General features: G+C 42.8%; 1 protein-coding gene across 2 annotated transcripts in view; it reads right to left on the bottom strand.

The window, feature by feature from the left end:
• LOC124613190 (BCL2/adenovirus E1B 19 kDa protein-interacting protein 3) overlaps positions 1 to 18,335 on the bottom strand; it is a 307,270-nt gene that overhangs the window by 61,981 nt on the left and 226,954 nt on the right. For both annotated transcript variants that reach the window (XM_047141841.1, XM_047141843.1), the window contains one exon: positions 917 to 1,001. In XM_047141841.1, coding sequence (XP_046997797.1) covers positions 917 to 1,001 — 85 coding nt within the window. The remainder of the gene's footprint in view (positions 1 to 916; positions 1,002 to 18,335) is intronic.

Raw genomic sequence — 18,335 nt, forward strand, 5'->3', positions numbered from 1 at the left:
TAGACACATGGCTAGCCTACAGAAAGTTATTCAAATGGAATTTTTTCAGTGTACAAAGCTTCCCAATATTTTTACATTTCGATGCTCCCTGTCCCTATCCTCCCACGGTATCCTTCAGATGAGTAGCTGGTCTGTCAGGATTCTCTCTCAGCTCGGCGACCTTATATCCTGAAATTGATATTTCTTAATTTGTTTTTCCTTTAAAAACTCTAGAGAGGAACATGTTTCCCTTAAATACAGGAGAGTTGCTATTTATCTTGAGTTCAACTTAGATGCCCCTTAAACGTCAGCGATCCCTGATCTCAACTTTCAATCCATTCTTAGAAATGCTTTATCTTGAGTTCAAGGCGACTTCTATAGCGGTTAATGTATCCGCTTTATTTCTCTGGAAGATATCACTTGTGCTATGAAGATGTTTGTTCTATTTTAGTAATGAACAACATCAAAAAGTGGAAATAAAGGTGCCTGGAGGAAAAGTTAATCAAGTAATGGCTAGTTGATTCTTGAGGAATTCGATGGCAAAAACTTTTTCCCGAAGTCCGTCAATGGGTTACACCAACGGCAACGGTTCTGCAAAGAAAGTATCGGTAACATAACTGATCTACAGCTTTATTTACATATTTTTGTATTTATTCTGTTGATGAATGGGGATACAAATAATAGTTTACATTTTTTTTGCTATTTAGCTTGAACTGTGCTTGCTAGACACCGAAGCAAACTTTAGAGCCTCCGAAACATCGTTAGATTTTGTTACTAGCGATAGTCTTTGGGGGGTCTCAACTGCTACGATTGTCAAATTGAGCAATTTTTTTTCTTTATAGCGAGGAGAAACACAAGTCTACGCTTCACCCTCGCTGAGACACTTCCATATGGATCCTACGAAGTAGACAGCTGGAAGTTGGAAAGTGATCCTTACCTTGTAGCAGTAGTTTATGTAGACGCCCTTGAGGTCGTCGTCGGTCGAAGGTTCCGTGTTCGGGCTGTTGGGAGGCGACTTTGGGCTGAAATGAGAGAATGCTCTGTTAGTCAAAACAGCTAGTAACAGGTGTCCGACTACAATAAAAACAATTTTCTTTTAAGCTGACAGCCCGATTGTTGTTGTCCGTCATAATATGGTGAAGACCTTGCATGCCTTCCGCTAACAAATGAAACTCAACGTAGTTGGTGCCATATCATGTGGCTTTGGAAGCCTATTATTGAATCCTATTTGTAGGTGCGAATCAAGCAGTCATTTTCCACATTGATTAATCGAAGCTAATCATAAGTGTGTAGATTAACAAGAAGGGCAGTACCGTAATTGTAACAATAGTAACAACCGAAATTGCACTCCTCAATTGTTATATATTCGGCATTTAATATTTACAAGGCAACGAAAACTAATATTAAGCACTGAAATTTGGAGGAAAATGCACTAATGTTCAAGTTCACGTTGTATCAAACAACAGTTGAAATAAAAGTTGAAAAAGAAAGTAGTCTATGCAGTCGCTGTAAGGTTGACACGGGCGAAGCGCCAGCTACCTCCCAGGAATGTATCCCTGCCTTCTTGGCGTCCTCCAAGCCGAGAAGCTTCTCTAACGGTCACCGACAGTTCTGTGATCACCAGCAATTACAGATCGAAAGGTCTTGCCTTCCAATTAACGTGAGCCAAAACAGAGTGGATAAAGTTACTTCCGCCCCACTCCCGTCTCGTGGACACATGGAAACGCGGGAGACAACTTTTTTAATATTAAATGTATAAAATTTTAATATAAAGTAAATTTAATACCACACCATTTTGACAAAGTTTTGCGAATACCACGTAACTTAAGACAAAAATGTGGAATACGCTTTCAGTTTTCAATCATTTGACAACAGCAATATTAAAGTGGAAGATTAGTTTCTGCTCCTCAAGACGATTCTTCAGTGTTTCTCCCCGAACAACTTGCCACCCCTGGTGTTACCGTAGTAGTAGAGAATTACCTGCAGAAGACAAAAATCTCTACTGTAACATGGGTCTTTCAGACATTGTCTAAGTATCATTTTTCCTCTTTTTATTGTGTGAACCTGATATTTGTATGCATATGTCCCGTGTTTCGTAAATAAATTGTATCTTTCATTTACATATGAAAAGAATAAAGTGGAGTTCAATTATTATCAAAGAAAACAACACCTGAACAGCTTTTTTACACAATGTGCTGGTTACACTACACAGCAAGACGATGGCCCCAAACAATTTTACGAAATATAAATGAAAATCATCAACCTGAAGTTGGTCTGAAGAGTGACACGGCTGTTATGTGTATGGTCTGAAATGGATTTTTTTGCGGTTGACGACACAGCTCTGTTTTTTTTGAGGAACTACAATTGAAAATGGTATCGGGACGCCAGTGGTTTTGTTATTTTTCGCATACATGTTTGACTGTTTGAGATCAAGATTACTTTTGGCACAATGAAAAACTGAGTACTTTATTAACATGGGATCGAATCTCCAGATTACTACCAATCTGAGGCAAAATCCAACATGCAAAACAACGGTAAGTATCATCTTTGCAGGTTAATCAAATCTCTGAGTAGTAAATTCGTCACATGATCCCGTAGATTTGGCAAAACACCGACGAATGTCGCAGATTCTACACTCACGGGAACTTAACCGCACAGTCTCGTGCAACTGAAACCTTAGTGGTTTTTCTGACGGCCATTTAGGACAAACGAAAATTCTCTGCTCTCAATACTACGACCACTCATTCGATGTCTGAAGTAGAACGAAGCCTTTCAGGAGTCATATTTGGGAATCTTTCGATGACAAAGCTGGAGTTTGTGATGTCATAAACGTAGCAGAAAGTTGGTACTAAAATATGATTTGGTCCTGATTAATGCAATATACACGAGTTGAGTGTGGCTCGGTGGATGAGTGGAGAAGCGCCAGACTAATGATCGAAAGGTTCAGAGTTCGATTCAAATATATTTTCTAACATTTTTGAACCTGGAAATGTGTCACTTCGTGTGTGTAACGGGTGCCTCTCTGAAGGTGCAGGACATTTTCGGAGCTAGTTTTGATTTGCCCATCCTTTATAGCTGGCTGGTTAAATTAGTTCACAAGTCTGAGACGGCGAGAGCATACCACTTTCAACAGAACAGTATCTAGGAAAGCGCTGTGGCGTTGGAAATTTATCTCCTAATCGATGACAGCTGTATATACTATTGTACACGATGCTGACAAAGTTGAATCTGTGCGCTGTGTCGGAATGCTACAACCAACACCGGGTTCAGAGGGCAATGTATAGAAGCCAGCTGCTGCTAGAAACTTTGGTTGTATCTGTGAGGCGTGCACCGATGCGGCAAACGGAGGAACAGCTTCTGGCGAAAATGAAATCATTCTGAGGAATACTAAAAATGAACTCTGAAGTTTTATTGCGGAACTGATACAAACAGCCAATATTCGCAGACCGCAACTTTCACTCCGCAGCGGAGTCTCTCTCTCTCCTGAAACTACATGACAGATTAAACATGTGTGCTGGACTAGGATTCGAAATCGTAACCTTGCCTTTCGCGGGTAATGCTCTTATCCACTGAGTTTTTATATAAACATTTTACTGAACTGAAACACAGTTAATTACAAATGTATACAAAAATTTGTAATAACTATCAGCACTACTGTTACATCCTTTAAGATAGTTACATCACATAAGGAATTAATAACGATAGCAACATGATAAAAATATCTACTATAGCAATGGACATTGTGCATCCACACTAACACTTTTTAAACAACAATTTGTTTTTTGTTCTTCCAGCAGGTTTTCCTTATGCTATGTTGTATTCTGTTTGAACTGCTTTTAGAGGTACTTTAGAGAAATTTAACAACAGAATTGCAAACTATTGCTATAGGATTTAACTTTTTTTTCCTAACATAAGAATTTCACGTGTGTTACAAGAACGAACAAACGATATTTCCGTTAACGATATGACGGATTTGTTTATATTTGTAAGTGCAAGTGATATGAGCCTTTTTTATTAAATGTATAAATACGAAACCTAACGATATGCAGAAAACTTTTCGTTCTCTTGATTTAAAAATTATAACAGACATTTTTAAAAAGCACGAAGTAACAGCAAACGTTGATGTGTGCCTGTTGCATTCTGATTTGTGGTCTCAAAACGGTCTGCATATTAAGACAATTTCTTTGTATCATAACACGATTTTGCCAACTGTCTCGTTTCATCAGTTGATTGTATCGCTGACTAAAGCATACTCTTCATTGTTGATTGCAGACAAGAGTATGCAGTAGACAGTAACACAAGCACCTGATGGAACAAGACAGTTGGTAAAATCAAGTTACAAACAAATAGACTTAAAATGCAGACTGTTTTGAGACCACATATCAGAATGCAAGAGACAAACTAGTGTTTGGTGTTTAGTTCCTAGGGAAATTAAAGACCTCAAGGTTGCAATGTCTAGAAATTGCTGCATATCAGTGCCCTTTGGTTTGGCGAGGAAAATGTCAAGCGCCCAAGAAGCCAAGCAAAATATTTCCAGTCTGCTCGCAAAACTTGGTCAACATTTATCATACTTGTAGCATTTCTCGCAATAAAAGTGAATTTTTCTCTCACCCAATTTCTCTTGCGTAGATAAGTGTTTCGTGTTGGCACTACACATTTTGTATAAAGCTGAAGGGGGAATAGCTTGATTGAGCTATGCAAACACCACACATGACCTGCCTTCAGCGTAATTACTTTCGCGACTACTTTTCCCCTAACTCTCAAATTTCACAGAAGTTTCTCTGTAAATGTTTTGGGTCTAGCACCTCAAAGGTTCGAGTCCGGGTCGAGTATACAGTTTTAATCGGCGAGGAACTTGCCAAATATAGTGCACTTAACAATCAGGAAAAAAATCCACTTTGCTGTTGCTAAGCCATTTCTCCGTAACATTCTTATTTTCAGAAGTGAGTTCCGCAATTAAGAAACAATGATGGAAATAAATGTTCAGGAGTGGAATTAAAACTCAAGGCAAAAAGATGAATGATACGATTCGCTGATGACATGAGTAAAGTGAAGAAGAATTACGCGATCTGCTGAACGGAATGGACAGTCTAATGAGTACACAATATGGACTGAGAGTAAATCGAAGAAAGACTAAAGTAATGCGAAGTATCAGAAATGTGAACAGCGAGAAACAAATCAGGTTGGATGATCACGAAGTACCTCAAGTTAAGGAATTCTGCCACATAGGCAGCAAAATAACCAATGACGGACGGAACAAGGACATCAAAAACAGACTAGCACTGGGAAAAAGAGCATTCCCGGCCAAGAGAAGTCTACTAGTATCTAACAGGCCTTAATTTGAAGAAGAAATTGCCTGGAATATACGCTTGGAGTACAGCATTGTATGGTAGTGATACGTGAACTATGGGGAAGACCGGAACAGAAGAGAATCGAAGGATTTGAGATGTGGTGCTACAGACGAATGTTTAAAATTAGGTGGACTGATAAGGTAAGGGAGAGGTGGTTCTACGCAGAATCGGAGAGGAAAGGAATATGTGGAAAACACTGATAAGGAGACACGATAGAATGATAGGACATCTGATATCAGGGACTGACTTCCATGGTACTAGAGGGAGCTGTAGAGGACAAAAATTACAGAGGAAGACAGAGATTGGAATACATCCAGCAGATAATTGAGGACGTAGGTTGCAAGTGCTACCCTGAGATGAAGAGTTTGGCACAGGATCAGATGATGAGGTTGGCACTGGAGATGAATTCGTGGCGCGTCGCATCAAACCTTTCAGAAGACGGATGACAAAAAAAAAAATTTTTTTAACGTCGGCAAGAGCACTAACAGCGAAAGGCGAGGTTTCTGCGATCGAAAAAATGGTTCAAATGGCTCTGAGCACTTTGGGACTTAACTTCTGAGGTCATCAGTCCCCTAGAAGTTAGAAATACTTAAACCTAACTAACCTAAGGACACCACACACATCCATGCCCGAGACAGGATTCGAACCTGCGACCGGAGCGGTCGCGCGGTTCCAGACTGTAGCGCCTGGAACCCCTCGGCCACCCCGAGCTCGGCCGGCTCTGCAATCGAGCCCCGGTAAAAAAAAATCAGTTTTAATCCACTAACAAGTTTCAAAACTACCAATGAAAGCAGCAGCCACCGTTTTTATACTGTTTATATGTGTGATTCGAATTTAGTGATTTACAGCATTAAGTGTCTTTCCGAATGCATCCAAATCAGCCTTTAGTGGAGATTTTCTGGTGGGAACTACGGTCAGTATCGACGAAAGGCTATTGAACTCTTTGTAGCTTGTGTGACTGCATAGTTTCAAGGGCGTCACTGACAGAGAGCGGGAAAACCTCTGGTGTCAAACGGTCCCCCCAGGGAGACAGCGCATATCGATTGTGTAATAGTCGATGGCGGAACCTCAAAACAAAAGCGGCCCTGCGCGTGTGAGGCGAGAGGATAACAAAGGCGTTAGGAGCGGGCAGAGCCGGGCCTGGCCCGTGGCATGAGCCGCGTGGCCCCGTTTCGTTTTCGCGAGCAGCTGTGGTGCACACCTGGAGCCGAACTGCCTGCTTAGCGGGGTCCCTGCTGGGTGATCTAAAAAAGCTGTGGTCGCCACGGGTGCACGGCCACATGATTCACACTGCTGGCCACTGAAATCAGATGAAGTTTTACTTATACCTGTGGCGCATAGCGTCCACTACAGTGGACAGCTGTTACTGGTCGTTTCTTTGGCATTTTCAATCAGTCCTGAGGCTGCAAATGCACACAGTTCACGTTAGTGGGCACTCCCTACTGGTGTTGTCTCCTGCATGCATTTTCAGCCTCACGACTGACTGAAAACGCCAGGGAATTGACCATTAAAAGTTGTCCACTGCAGTGAAAAACATGCACTGTGCACAGGGTTATTGTGCGTACACACTACACTACAGTACAGTACAGTACAGTACAGTACAGTACAGTACAGTACAGTACAGTACAGTACAGTACAGTACAGTACAGTACAGTACAGTGCAGTGCTGGAAACTCCAAGGATATAACACGTTACTATGCCTAGAACGGTGTACGAAAACAGTCGGCATACGAAACAGCTTCCAGTCCTATCAGAATGGACAAATATAGACCCTGTATGTTTTTCAAGGGAATCTTACACCGAAACAACCTGCCAGATTAAAACTGTGTACCGGACCGAGACTCGAACTCGGGACCTTTGCCTTTCACGGGCAAGTGCTCTACCAAGGTACTGGCACAGGTAAAGCTGTGAGGACGGGGCGCGAGTCGTGCTTGGGTAGCTCAGATGGCAGAGCACTTGCCCGCGAAAGGCAAAAGTCCCGAGTTCGAGTCTCGGGACGGCACATAGAGTTAAGCTGCCAGGAAGTTTCATATCAGCGCACACTCCGCTGCAGAGTGAAAATCTCATTCTGGAATCTCACACCGTTCTCCCTGTAAAGCAGTGACAGGTTCAGGGAACGATGACGGAGGTGGACAGTGATCACCCGGCTATCAAGTAGACAAGAAAAACTCCATAACCTTGAGCCGGCTCGAGTGGCCGAGCGGTTCTAGGCGCTCCAGTCTGGAACCGCGCGACCGCTACGGTCGCAGGTTTGAATCCTGCCTCGGGCATGGATGTGTGTGATGTCCTTAGGTTAGTTAGGTTTAAGTAGTTCTGAGTTCTAGGGGACTGATGACCGCAGCAGTTAAGTCCCATAGTGCTCAGAGCCATTTTTGAATCAATGGCCTTGAGAGCTGGTGGTTGTGATGGCCAGAAGAGATGCGACAGTTCGTCCTTGTGCTCACGGTGTGAGCTGTACGAACACGCTCCCTGTCGTGTTTGAAGACAGTATGAACATTGGAGAACAAACATCGTATCATGGGACGGACAGCAAAAATGGTCACATAATCCTTGGCAGTAATGCAGCCTTGCAGAGTAACCATGAGGGCTCATGGAATACCACAATATGGCTGCCCAAATCGTCATCGAACCCCCGCCATGGTTCACACTTGGAACGTAAACTCTGCCAGAAGATGGAAACTGTGTGCAACAAGACTCATCCAACCAAACGCCTTTCGTCCGTTGCTTTTTCGTGGCTTCGGCAACACGGGTTCCTGATACGGGCACTTGCGTCACTAACGTGTGGTAATGGAACTGCAACTAGCCCTGTAATTTCATGCTTGTTGAGTTCGTGTTGTTTCGGTGCTGACAGGTTTTCCAAGTGCGACACTGAGTTCTGCAGTGACTTTTGCAGCTGTCGTCCTCTTACGGTTCGTCGCAATCTTTTTCAATGACTGTCCGACACGATCACTCAACACATGCAACACCAGACACATGCACCACTTAGCTCCGATATAATGCCCTCACAGCTACACAGACCAATGTTCTTACCTCGACTGACACGTGCAGCATACTGAGCCGTCGTCCCTGGTCAAAACAAATGCACAATCTATAGGCTTAGCTACCATCTGCATTAATGTTCAAGCATGCATTTCTCGTGGTGTTTCCGCATTTTTGTCCAACCGCTGTAGGAAGAACACAGGATTAAATCTGTTGATAATTTGGGGGTATACCGAGAGTGAAGTTAATACACGGAGCTGCCCTCTCTGGCAGCAAAAACAGTTGCGCATCGAGTCTGAATGAGCTTTGATAGAAGACACCGGTATGTCAATCATTCTGCAAAAACTTTGTGGCAGATTTCGCCAGTTATAGTAGCTGGCCAGTGCTGCCCGTCTCTCGGCGAAGGGTAGTACAACAACAATCCAACACTGTCTGAACCGAAGTAGTTTAGTACAGCACGTGCAATAGGCGGCACTGTAGTATCTAGTTTGTAGATAACGTCATGAAGACGTCTAAATTCGGCACATTCACAGGCCTTCACATCAGAAATGTAATGATTGTTGTAGAAGTACCAACTTTGCGGGGCAGAGGTGATTGTGTTGTGCGTTCAATGGCGTCCGATACTATCAAGCCAGGTACTGCCCTGTGTTTCGTTGATGAATGCAGCCTGGCAACGTTCGTGCTCCTTGGAGCTCCACACAAGAATAAGAACATCGTGGTTATGTACAGGGTTATTATAAATGATTGAAGCGATTTCACAGCTCTACAATAACTTTATTATTTGAGATATTTTCACAATGCTTTGCACACACATACAAAAACTCAGTTTTTTTAGGCATTCACAGATGTTCGATATGTGCCCCTTTAGTGATTCGGCAGACATCAAGCCGATAATCAAGTTCCTCCCACACTCGGCGCAGCATGTCCCCATCAATGAGTTCGAAAGCATCGTTGATGCGAGCTCGCAGTTCTGGCACTTTCTTGGTAGAGAAGGTTTAAACACTGAATCCTTCACATAACCCCACAGAAAGAAATCGCATGGGGTTAAGTCGGGAGAGCGTGGAGGCCATGACATGAATTGCTGATCATGATCTCCACCACGACCGATCCATCGGTTTTCCAATCTCCTGTTTAAGAAATGCCGAACATCATGATGGAAGTGCAGTGGAGCAGCATCCTGTTGAAGGATGAAGTCGGCGCTGTCGGTCTCCAATTGTGGCATGAGCCAATTTTCCAGCATGTCCAGATAAACGTGTCCTGTAACGTTTTTTTCGCAGAAGAAAAAGGAGCCGTAAACTTTAAACCGTGGGATTGCACAAAACACGTTAACTTTTGGTGAATTGCGAATTTGCTGCACGAATGCGTCAGGATTCTCTACCGCCCAGATTCGCACATTGTGTCTGTTCACCATTAAGAAAAAATATTGCTTCATCACTGAAAACAAGTTTCGCACTGAACGCATCGTCTTACATGAGCTGTTGCAACCGCGCCGAAAGTTCAAAGCGTTTGACTTTGTCATCGGGTGTCAGGGCTTGTAGCAATTGTAAACGGTAAGGCTTCTGCTTTAGCCTCTTCCGTAAGATTTTCCAAACCGTCGGCTGTGGTACGTTTAGCTCCCTGCTTGCTTTATTCGTCGACTTCCGCGGGCTACGCGTGAAACTTGCCCGCACGCGTTCAACCGTTTCTTCGCTCACTGCACGCCCCTTACAGAGGCATCCAGAAGCTTTAAACTGCGCATACCATCGCCGAATGGAGTTAGCAGTTGGTGGATCTTTGTTGAACTTCGTCCTGAAGTGTCGTTGCACTGTTATGACTGACTGATGTGAGTGCATTTCAAGCACGACATACGCTTTGTCGGCTCCTGTCGCCATTTTGTCTCACTGCGCTCTCAAGCGCTCTGGCGGCAGAAACCTGAAGTGCGGCTTCAGCCGAACAAAACTTTATGAGTTTTACTACGTATCTGTAGTGTGTCGTGATCATATGTCAATGAATGCAGCTACAGTGAATTTATGAAATTGCTTCAATCATTAGTAATAGCCCTGTACGTGCAACAGCGACTCCTATTAAAGGACGACGTGGTGCAACACATGCGTACAGTGTTGGCGGTGGACGCTCCTCCCTGCCCCCATCAACGTGAGCCGCAACAATGGTCGCCGTGCTGACTGTTGGTGGAGCACTTGTCATCGTCGCATCATCAATATGGCTACTTCACTTGCTGCTCACAAGACATTTCCTGAGAAGGTAAATGAGGTGGCTGTAAGATCTTGTAAATCTAAGATAACAGTGTGTCCTCTCGGGCGTTAGTCGCGTGGGGTCATTGAAATCCTGTGTGGTGTTGAGTATGCTCCTCCTGACCACATCGATTCCACATTCGCATGACAGTTGTGGAATCCCGACCAATGCAAACAGCCACCTTGCTGAACGCTAAACCTCAGTCTCGGTAGGCTACCATCCTGCTACTGGAGTATTCTAAGTTCTACTAGTGTTGTTCCATAACTAACGCTACACATTTCTATCGGCCAATTTAAGTTGAAAAAATGAGGTATTTGTTTTGGGACATCGCGGAATATTCCCGCTTCAGCCCCTATAGTTTCGATAGGAGGCAACGCCATACATAGCCTTCAAAATGGCGTCTAATGGAGGTGGGTTCCAAGGAGAGGGCAGTCATCGAGTTCCTTTTGGTGGAGAGCATCGCAAATATTCATAGGTGCCTGCAGAATGCCTACAGAGACCGGGAAGTGAACAAAGGCACGGTGAGTCGTTGGGCGGCGCATCTCATGATCACAACAAGGTCACGCAAAACTGTCCGATCTCCAGCGCACCGGCCGACCGCACACAGCTGTGACTCCTACCATGTTTTAACGGGCGAACACAGACAATCTAAGTGATCGATGGATCACAATTTAGATCTCATCTGAGAGTAGCTCAGAAAACTTCGCTGGACTATTATTCAGCCACCCTACTGCCCGGATCTGGCACTTTCCGGCTTCCATCTGTTTAGACCAATGGAGGATGCACTCTGCTGGAAACAGAACATGGTTAATGGGGCGTTTATTGATGCAACAAGACATCGACGAATAGAGCGATATCTTACGGGCATACAGGCCGTCCCAGTAAGACGGCGTAATGCTGTTACATTGAACGAAGATCATGTTAGAAAATATAGTATTGTAGCAAAAGAGTAGGGAATAGTAAGGTGTATTGGAATCCTGAATAAAAACAGCCTATTTTCAGAAGAAAAATGGGTTACATTACTTATTGAAAACCCTCTCGTACTGCTATAAGTCGTTTGTTGGGGCAGGTATTTTGCAGAAACAGTTTGTGAAAGCGAAATGAGGGACAGCGGCAGAGCACATGCCATTTTTAACAGCTGCATTCTGCTCGAATATACAACAAACAAGGAGAAGGAGATATCCGACGAAACATAGTGCAATTCCCAACCGCCTCTTGCCTCGTGCTTTGGAGAAGCCGCTTACGAAGCGCCAGTCATTGGCAGCAAGGATGGAATATTACGGGTAACGTATCTTCGTCGAACCACCCCTGCATTAGCCTTAACCGACTTAGGGAAATTACAGGAAACCTAAACTGGTGGCTTGATGGGGATTTTGACAGCTCTCCTTCGGGATACTGGTGTCTTATCCATTCGTCACCTCGCTTGGTGCTAGACACTAAAAAACGAAGCCTGCTGCTGTTATTCACAGCGTATGCGTGAAAGACAGTTTTCTGCCAAGAAGTCCATCACACGTAAATCGCCGAATCACTGTTGTTGACGCGAGAAACAATAGCTTAATAGTCACGTGCACGTCATCCGCGAATATCAGTAGCTATGCTGGCGGAAATGCCCTGGCCAAGGTTGCAGCGGAACAAAACAGCGTGATTTATTCTAGTGAGTCAGTCTGCGAGCATTGTTCTCTGCTACAGGCGCGTCCCGACAAGGATACCGTCGGATTTAATGCAGCACCATACCTCATCTGGCCTCAACTACGATCAGCTGCCGTTAACTGCTCATCTCCGTCTCATTCACCAGTTTATCTACTTCATTCTAGAAGAAGCACTTACGAGAATCTGCCGAGTTAAGTTGTCAGACTCCAGTGCCCCGCTGTTACGTAAACCAGTAGTCACTGCAAGGTTGATTTGGTCGCGATTGTGCTTTACTAGGCATGCTCCGGTTGGATAAGATATGACCTTGCTTTCCTCTCGACTTGAAATCACCTCAGCTCATTCGACCACGTGCAGTGAGAGGAGAGGTTGAGAGAGATGATGTATGTCCGCGTTCAAAGTCAAGCTACGAGTGATTAGCAATTTTTCCTGTACAAAAAGTATTAACAAAACTGGGAAAATATATTAAGTTGCCAAACGTGGTGATACCATCCTAGATAGCATCACAAACCATTGAAAAAATGAAATACTGCAACAGACTGTCATGTGACGTGGTTACTATTCACCCTATACCTTCCTTTCAGTACAACAAATGTTTCTTTTCGAAAATTTTCTTTCATTTCCGATGTGGTTCGTGACTTATCCACCAACAACCTTCACTGATATCAATAGAATTATGAAAATTCTAAAGCACAGAAACTCGGATGGTGTTAATGATATTTCAAACAGAATTCTGAAAAGTAGTTGTAATTTAAAAAGTAATGTCCTAAGTGATACATGAAACGCAACATTTGGCACAGGGAATATTTCGAAACAGATTCAAATACGCAGTTGTTAATGAGCTTCATGAGAAAGGTGGCGAGACAGAATTATCGTCCTGTTTTCTTACGGATATCTTTTTCCAAAATATTGGAGAAAGTAATGGATTTAATGTTAGTCAGACACTTGGGTATCACAGTTTGGATTCCAGATGGCCTGTGCGATTGAAAATGCTACTTATACGTTCACACTCATCAAATATTACAAGCATTAAATAATAAAATATAGCCAGTTCGTATTCTTGTTGACGTTCCAAGACGTTACACTCTTACAAAAATCTGAAATCTTATGGAATTTATGGCTTCACATAGAACTTCTTTCAATAGTACTTGACAAACAGAACGCAAGAAGTTGTGCTGAATAATCCATACAATACTGGAAGGGTAGAAAATTTTAGTTACTGGGGAGCAGTCACAAACGAAGTCACAGGTTTCAATATTTGGTCTACACTTATTGCCAGAGGTTGAAAATACCGCTAGAGTTGCAAAGTTCTTTTATTATCACACGACCGGTTTCGGACTCATACGCCCATCTTCAGGTGTCGTAACTTGGTGCTGTGGCCCCTGAGCGCCGCGGTGGACGTGTACAAAGAGCGGTGTGCTACCTACGAGCGCAGAACAGGGAGTTCAAAAAATGGTTCAAATGGCTCTGAGCACTATGGGACTTCTAAGGTCATCAGTCACCTAGAATTTAGAACTACGTAAACCTAACTAACCTAAGGACATCACACACATCCATGCCCGAGGCAGGATTCGAACCTCCGACCGTGCCGGTCGCGCGGCTCTAGACTGTAGCGCTTAGAACCGCTCGGCCGCCCCGGCTGGCAACAGGGAGTTCTGTATAATGCTGAGTTGCGGATGTTCCTCCAACAGGATTGTTTGCTTTGTGTACTTATTGCTTATATGTGAATGATCATCCACTAACGTTCATCAAGCAGAATTTTAATTTTCTGCAGACGATACTACTGTTATAACAAATCCCGTTACAAAACAGAAGAAATTTTTAACTTTTTCAAAAGCCTAATAAGTGGTCTCTGCAAATGGACTCTCGATAAATTTTGAGAAAAGACTATGTGCAGTTCTGTACAGCAAATAGTTATACAAACAACTGATGTAGTACATGAACAGGAGTCACTAAACAGAGTAGACTGCTCCAAAGTTTTGGGTGTACATGTTTATGAAAACTTTAACTGAAAGAAGCGTATTGCTGAGCTTCTCAAACAATTTACTTCAGCTCCTTTTGCTCCGTTTAATTGTTAGTCATTGAAACAAATGCATTAACCTCCTGACTGGCATATTCTGCATATTTCCACTCGGCAATGTATGGAATAATCTTCTGGGATAACTAACCACTCAGACTTAAAACTACTGATTGTAAAAAAGGGTAGTAAGGATAATATATGGTGTTCTCCCACAGACGTCACGCAGGTAGCTCTTCAAGAAGCTATGCATTTTAACTGTGCCGTCACTATACATATATCCGTTACTGAAATTCGTCAAATAATCCATCACAATTTGTGAAGAATAGTGATGACCACGCCTTCAGAACTAAGAAAAGATTGCCTTTATTACCCATTATTAAAGCTGTCAATGTCTCAGAAAGGAGTCAATGTGCAGCAACCAAAATTTTTGGCCATTTGGCCAACAACATAAAATGCCTGACAGGTAGTAGCGTAAGTTTTAATTCTAACCTAGAATCATTTCTCGTGATTATCTCTATTCCACGGACGAATTTTATTTGAAAACTGGTGGGCTGTACAACAAAGTATAGTTGTATGAGTGTGACTAAAAAATTGTGTTCTTTAATGTTAACACTAATCGTGTTAACATATTCTGTAAACTGATTCGTTCCACATCATTTCGATAACGGACTCAAGTGCTCTATGGAGCGAATAACCACCCAACGAAATGAAACAGATCGAATCTGTCTAATAAAATGTGTTTGTCTACAATCAATGTTACAGTCGTTTCTAAACACGGAAGATTATTTTCGAAGATTCAAATGGCTCTAAGCACTATGGGACTTGACATCTGAGGTCATCAGTCCCCTAGAACTTAGGTTAGTTAGGTTTAAGTAGTTCTAAGGACATCACACACATCCATGCCCGAGGCAGGATTCGAACATGCGACCGTAGCAGCAGCGCGGCTCCGGACTGAAGCGACTAGAACCGCTCGGCTATGGCGGCCGGCTTTTTGCATGACTTAAGCTGCTTTTATCAGTGGTATATTTGGGACTGGCTTTCAGTTCATTTCAGCGCTAACGCAAATAACGAAAACTAGTCTCGCATTTGCCAACATGAAAGTCAGATATTCTTCTAGAGTGAACATCAGAACCGAATAAGGGACACTTGCCGCTGCAATGGAGAAGCTGGCAACTGAGCATACTGTTAGATTAGTTGGGGCTGACTCACGTAAGAAGCGCGAGGTCAGTTTTCACAAGCCCGGTCGGAGAGGCTGGTCTGGCCTGGACAGGTAGAACAGGTTGCGAAGACTCGTTCCTTGAACTACGGGCAAACCAGACATCTGCTGATGCGTAGGCAGCCCGCGATGCAGAGCATCGCTGCTGCGCGCTCTGTATGGTAGGTTATCAAGTTATTCAGACACCACGAACATAGCCAACGAGAATGGTCAGATTTTTAGTACATTTTAATCTGAATCTGAGTGATAGTTAAATATTCGCACTAGCTTACTGCCAAGGATATTATGCTTTCCCTAGAAATACAAAGCTGATGCAGATTTTTTTAACACTTTGGCAATTTTCTATCAATCACATTTCTTTTCCTTCGTGATTTGTGCTGTGGATATCTCGGAACCAAGCAACACGCATGAAGTCCATATTATTCCATCAGCAACATTACATTCGCTTCAGACCACTTCATCATTCGCGCACCTCATAACAAAAGTAGACCGGGTATCAGACGAAAGCTTTCTGTAAGCCCACTACAGCTAGCGCTGAGGCGGAAACGACACGAACTTCCTTCGATAGTTCGGTAAAAAGACCGACAATCAGTGGAACGCGAGCGAGCACGCGAATGCGAACTGAAGATGACCGCTCGCGCTCGCCTACGGTTTCGATGCTGCTTATTCGTTGGCGTACCTCTTGCGGCGCCATCAATCGGATAGATGAGAGGCTCTTGGGCAGTGTAGTAATGGTAACTGTGACACGAACATCTGCACAAGGAAACTGAGTTTCTCCAAAACGTCCAGTGTAAATTAGGCTCTTATCTGCGCAAGATGAGCTAAGAATTTTTTTAACATTTTGTAGCCCTGTCAGCAACTGTGATAATTGAACATGTAGCATGTCAGCCTCAGTTGCAGATAGACACCAAACTGTACCCAGGTTTCAGCCAAAATAATTTGGCCTTCTTCAGAAGCGGGTGACACTTGGCATGCAGTAGTTTAGTGTTGCATCCACCCACGAAAGTTTAACATTTCTAGCTCCTGAATAAGAATGATAAAAGTATGACAAAAAGTTTTGAAATATAGTTGGTTTAACAGGGGGTAGGACGTAAAACGGGCCTACTTGGAGCGGGAGAGGCACCACAGGACATTTTAATTTCCATTGTCTATACTTTTACAAATGAATTCATAAAACTGTCAGCATGACCAGGAAGGATTCAGGATTCGCCCGTAGCAGTGGAAGTTCAAAAACGTAACAAACAAAATTTTTTACATGTGAAATTTCATTTTTTCGCTTACTATTGGCTGCATTTGTTGCTATAGGTACATTTTTCTTCATAGGAGATTCTTCGATGAATTTTGCATTGCTAATTAAACACAAACTCCTTAATGCAAAACTCTATAATTTCCCCAAATCTATTAAAAGTTGTGGTAAAAATTGAGATAATTAACTACAAAATTTGAGTTTTTTCTAAACATGAAGTTTAGAACTTAACAGCTCATTCATTTTTACATAAATTCTAGAGTTTCACACACATGTAAGTATGGTTTGTGCGCTGTGCAAAATTAATCTAAGAATCTCCTACTTATGAAGGAAAGTGTATCTATAGTAACAAATGCAGCGCGTAGTAAGAGAAAAAAAATGATGAAATTTCACATCTAAGAAAAAGTGTTATGTTTTTGAACTTCCACTGCTATAAGTATTAATCCTGCATCTTTCCTGGTCATGCCGATAGAGTTTTATGAATTTATTTTTGAAAGTATAGACAGTGGAAATTAAAAATGTCCTGTGATGCCTCTCCTGCCCCAAGTCGGCACGTTTGACGTCCAATCCCCCTTAAATACACCAGTAGCACGATAGCAAAATTATAAACGTTTAACGTTGCCTTGACTCCCTGGTAACTAAACTATGCTCATTTACGCTAACCAAACTAAATAACAATTCATTTACTTGTAATTTTTTAAGTTCCAGAGAAGAACACCTTAACTTAAACACGCTGTACATACAGTATTATCCCTGCGAATTTAATGCCAATTAGAAACAAGTTAATATTTAACTTACCCACTACTGGAATTTAGCCTGTACAGCTGCTTCGCTGGTCCTCCCTTTCCCCCTTGCCTCCAGCTGCAACTTCCAAGGGACCGCCGCGTAATAAGACACTTCATGCCAGCAGCGAGTCGTAGCTAATTTGCACCCTCGTTTTCCACTGTCGCCTATGAACTCTCGCAGCCGGACACAATTTTGCTTGAGACAGTCCACGATTACTACAAGGTAGTTTATCGGCCCCCAAAGGTTACATATATCTAAACTCTACTTTCGGTAAACGATGGTAAAGAATTAGTGTCGTCTGCTTTCCAGTTAACGCTTCATTTATGGCAAGGAACTGTAAAAATAACTGTAAATTTTAAACTGAACTGTGTACACTAAACGGCACTCGACATAATGAAATAGTATAACCTCCCATGGGTATGATGAAATTTCAGCTGGGATTACTAATATCAGTGCACTAAATATTAGTTCTGTACCGAGTCGCCTGTGCATGGTTTCTCATGGCAGACTGAAAAACTGCATATTTTATGCAAAGGGTGAAAGATCACAAAATTACCGACCAGTTTCTTTGCTTCTAATGTTTGGAATCTTGTTGAAACAATGCACAGGAGAGTAGAGGAACATCTCAGAATACGCAACTCAGTGTCAGATTCGTTTTCTGTGAATACTCCTTTCCTCAGGCCAAGTTGCAACTTACTCTCCTGTGTGTGAGGCGCTACCAGGACTAAACGGTATCTTCAGAACAGTACGTATTTTTGTCAGTTTAAACGAAACACACGACTGCGTGGACCACGCATGGCTTTTTGCTTAAGTTTGAACAATATGGATTGAGCGAAACAGGTGAACAGCAGTTTATTAAATATCTGTAATGTGTGTAAA

The sequence above is a fragment of the Schistocerca americana genome, chromosome 4 (assembly GCF_021461395.2).
Source record: "Schistocerca americana isolate TAMUIC-IGC-003095 chromosome 4, iqSchAmer2.1, whole genome shotgun sequence".
Lineage (NCBI taxonomy): Eukaryota > Metazoa > Arthropoda > Insecta > Orthoptera > Acrididae > Schistocerca > Schistocerca americana.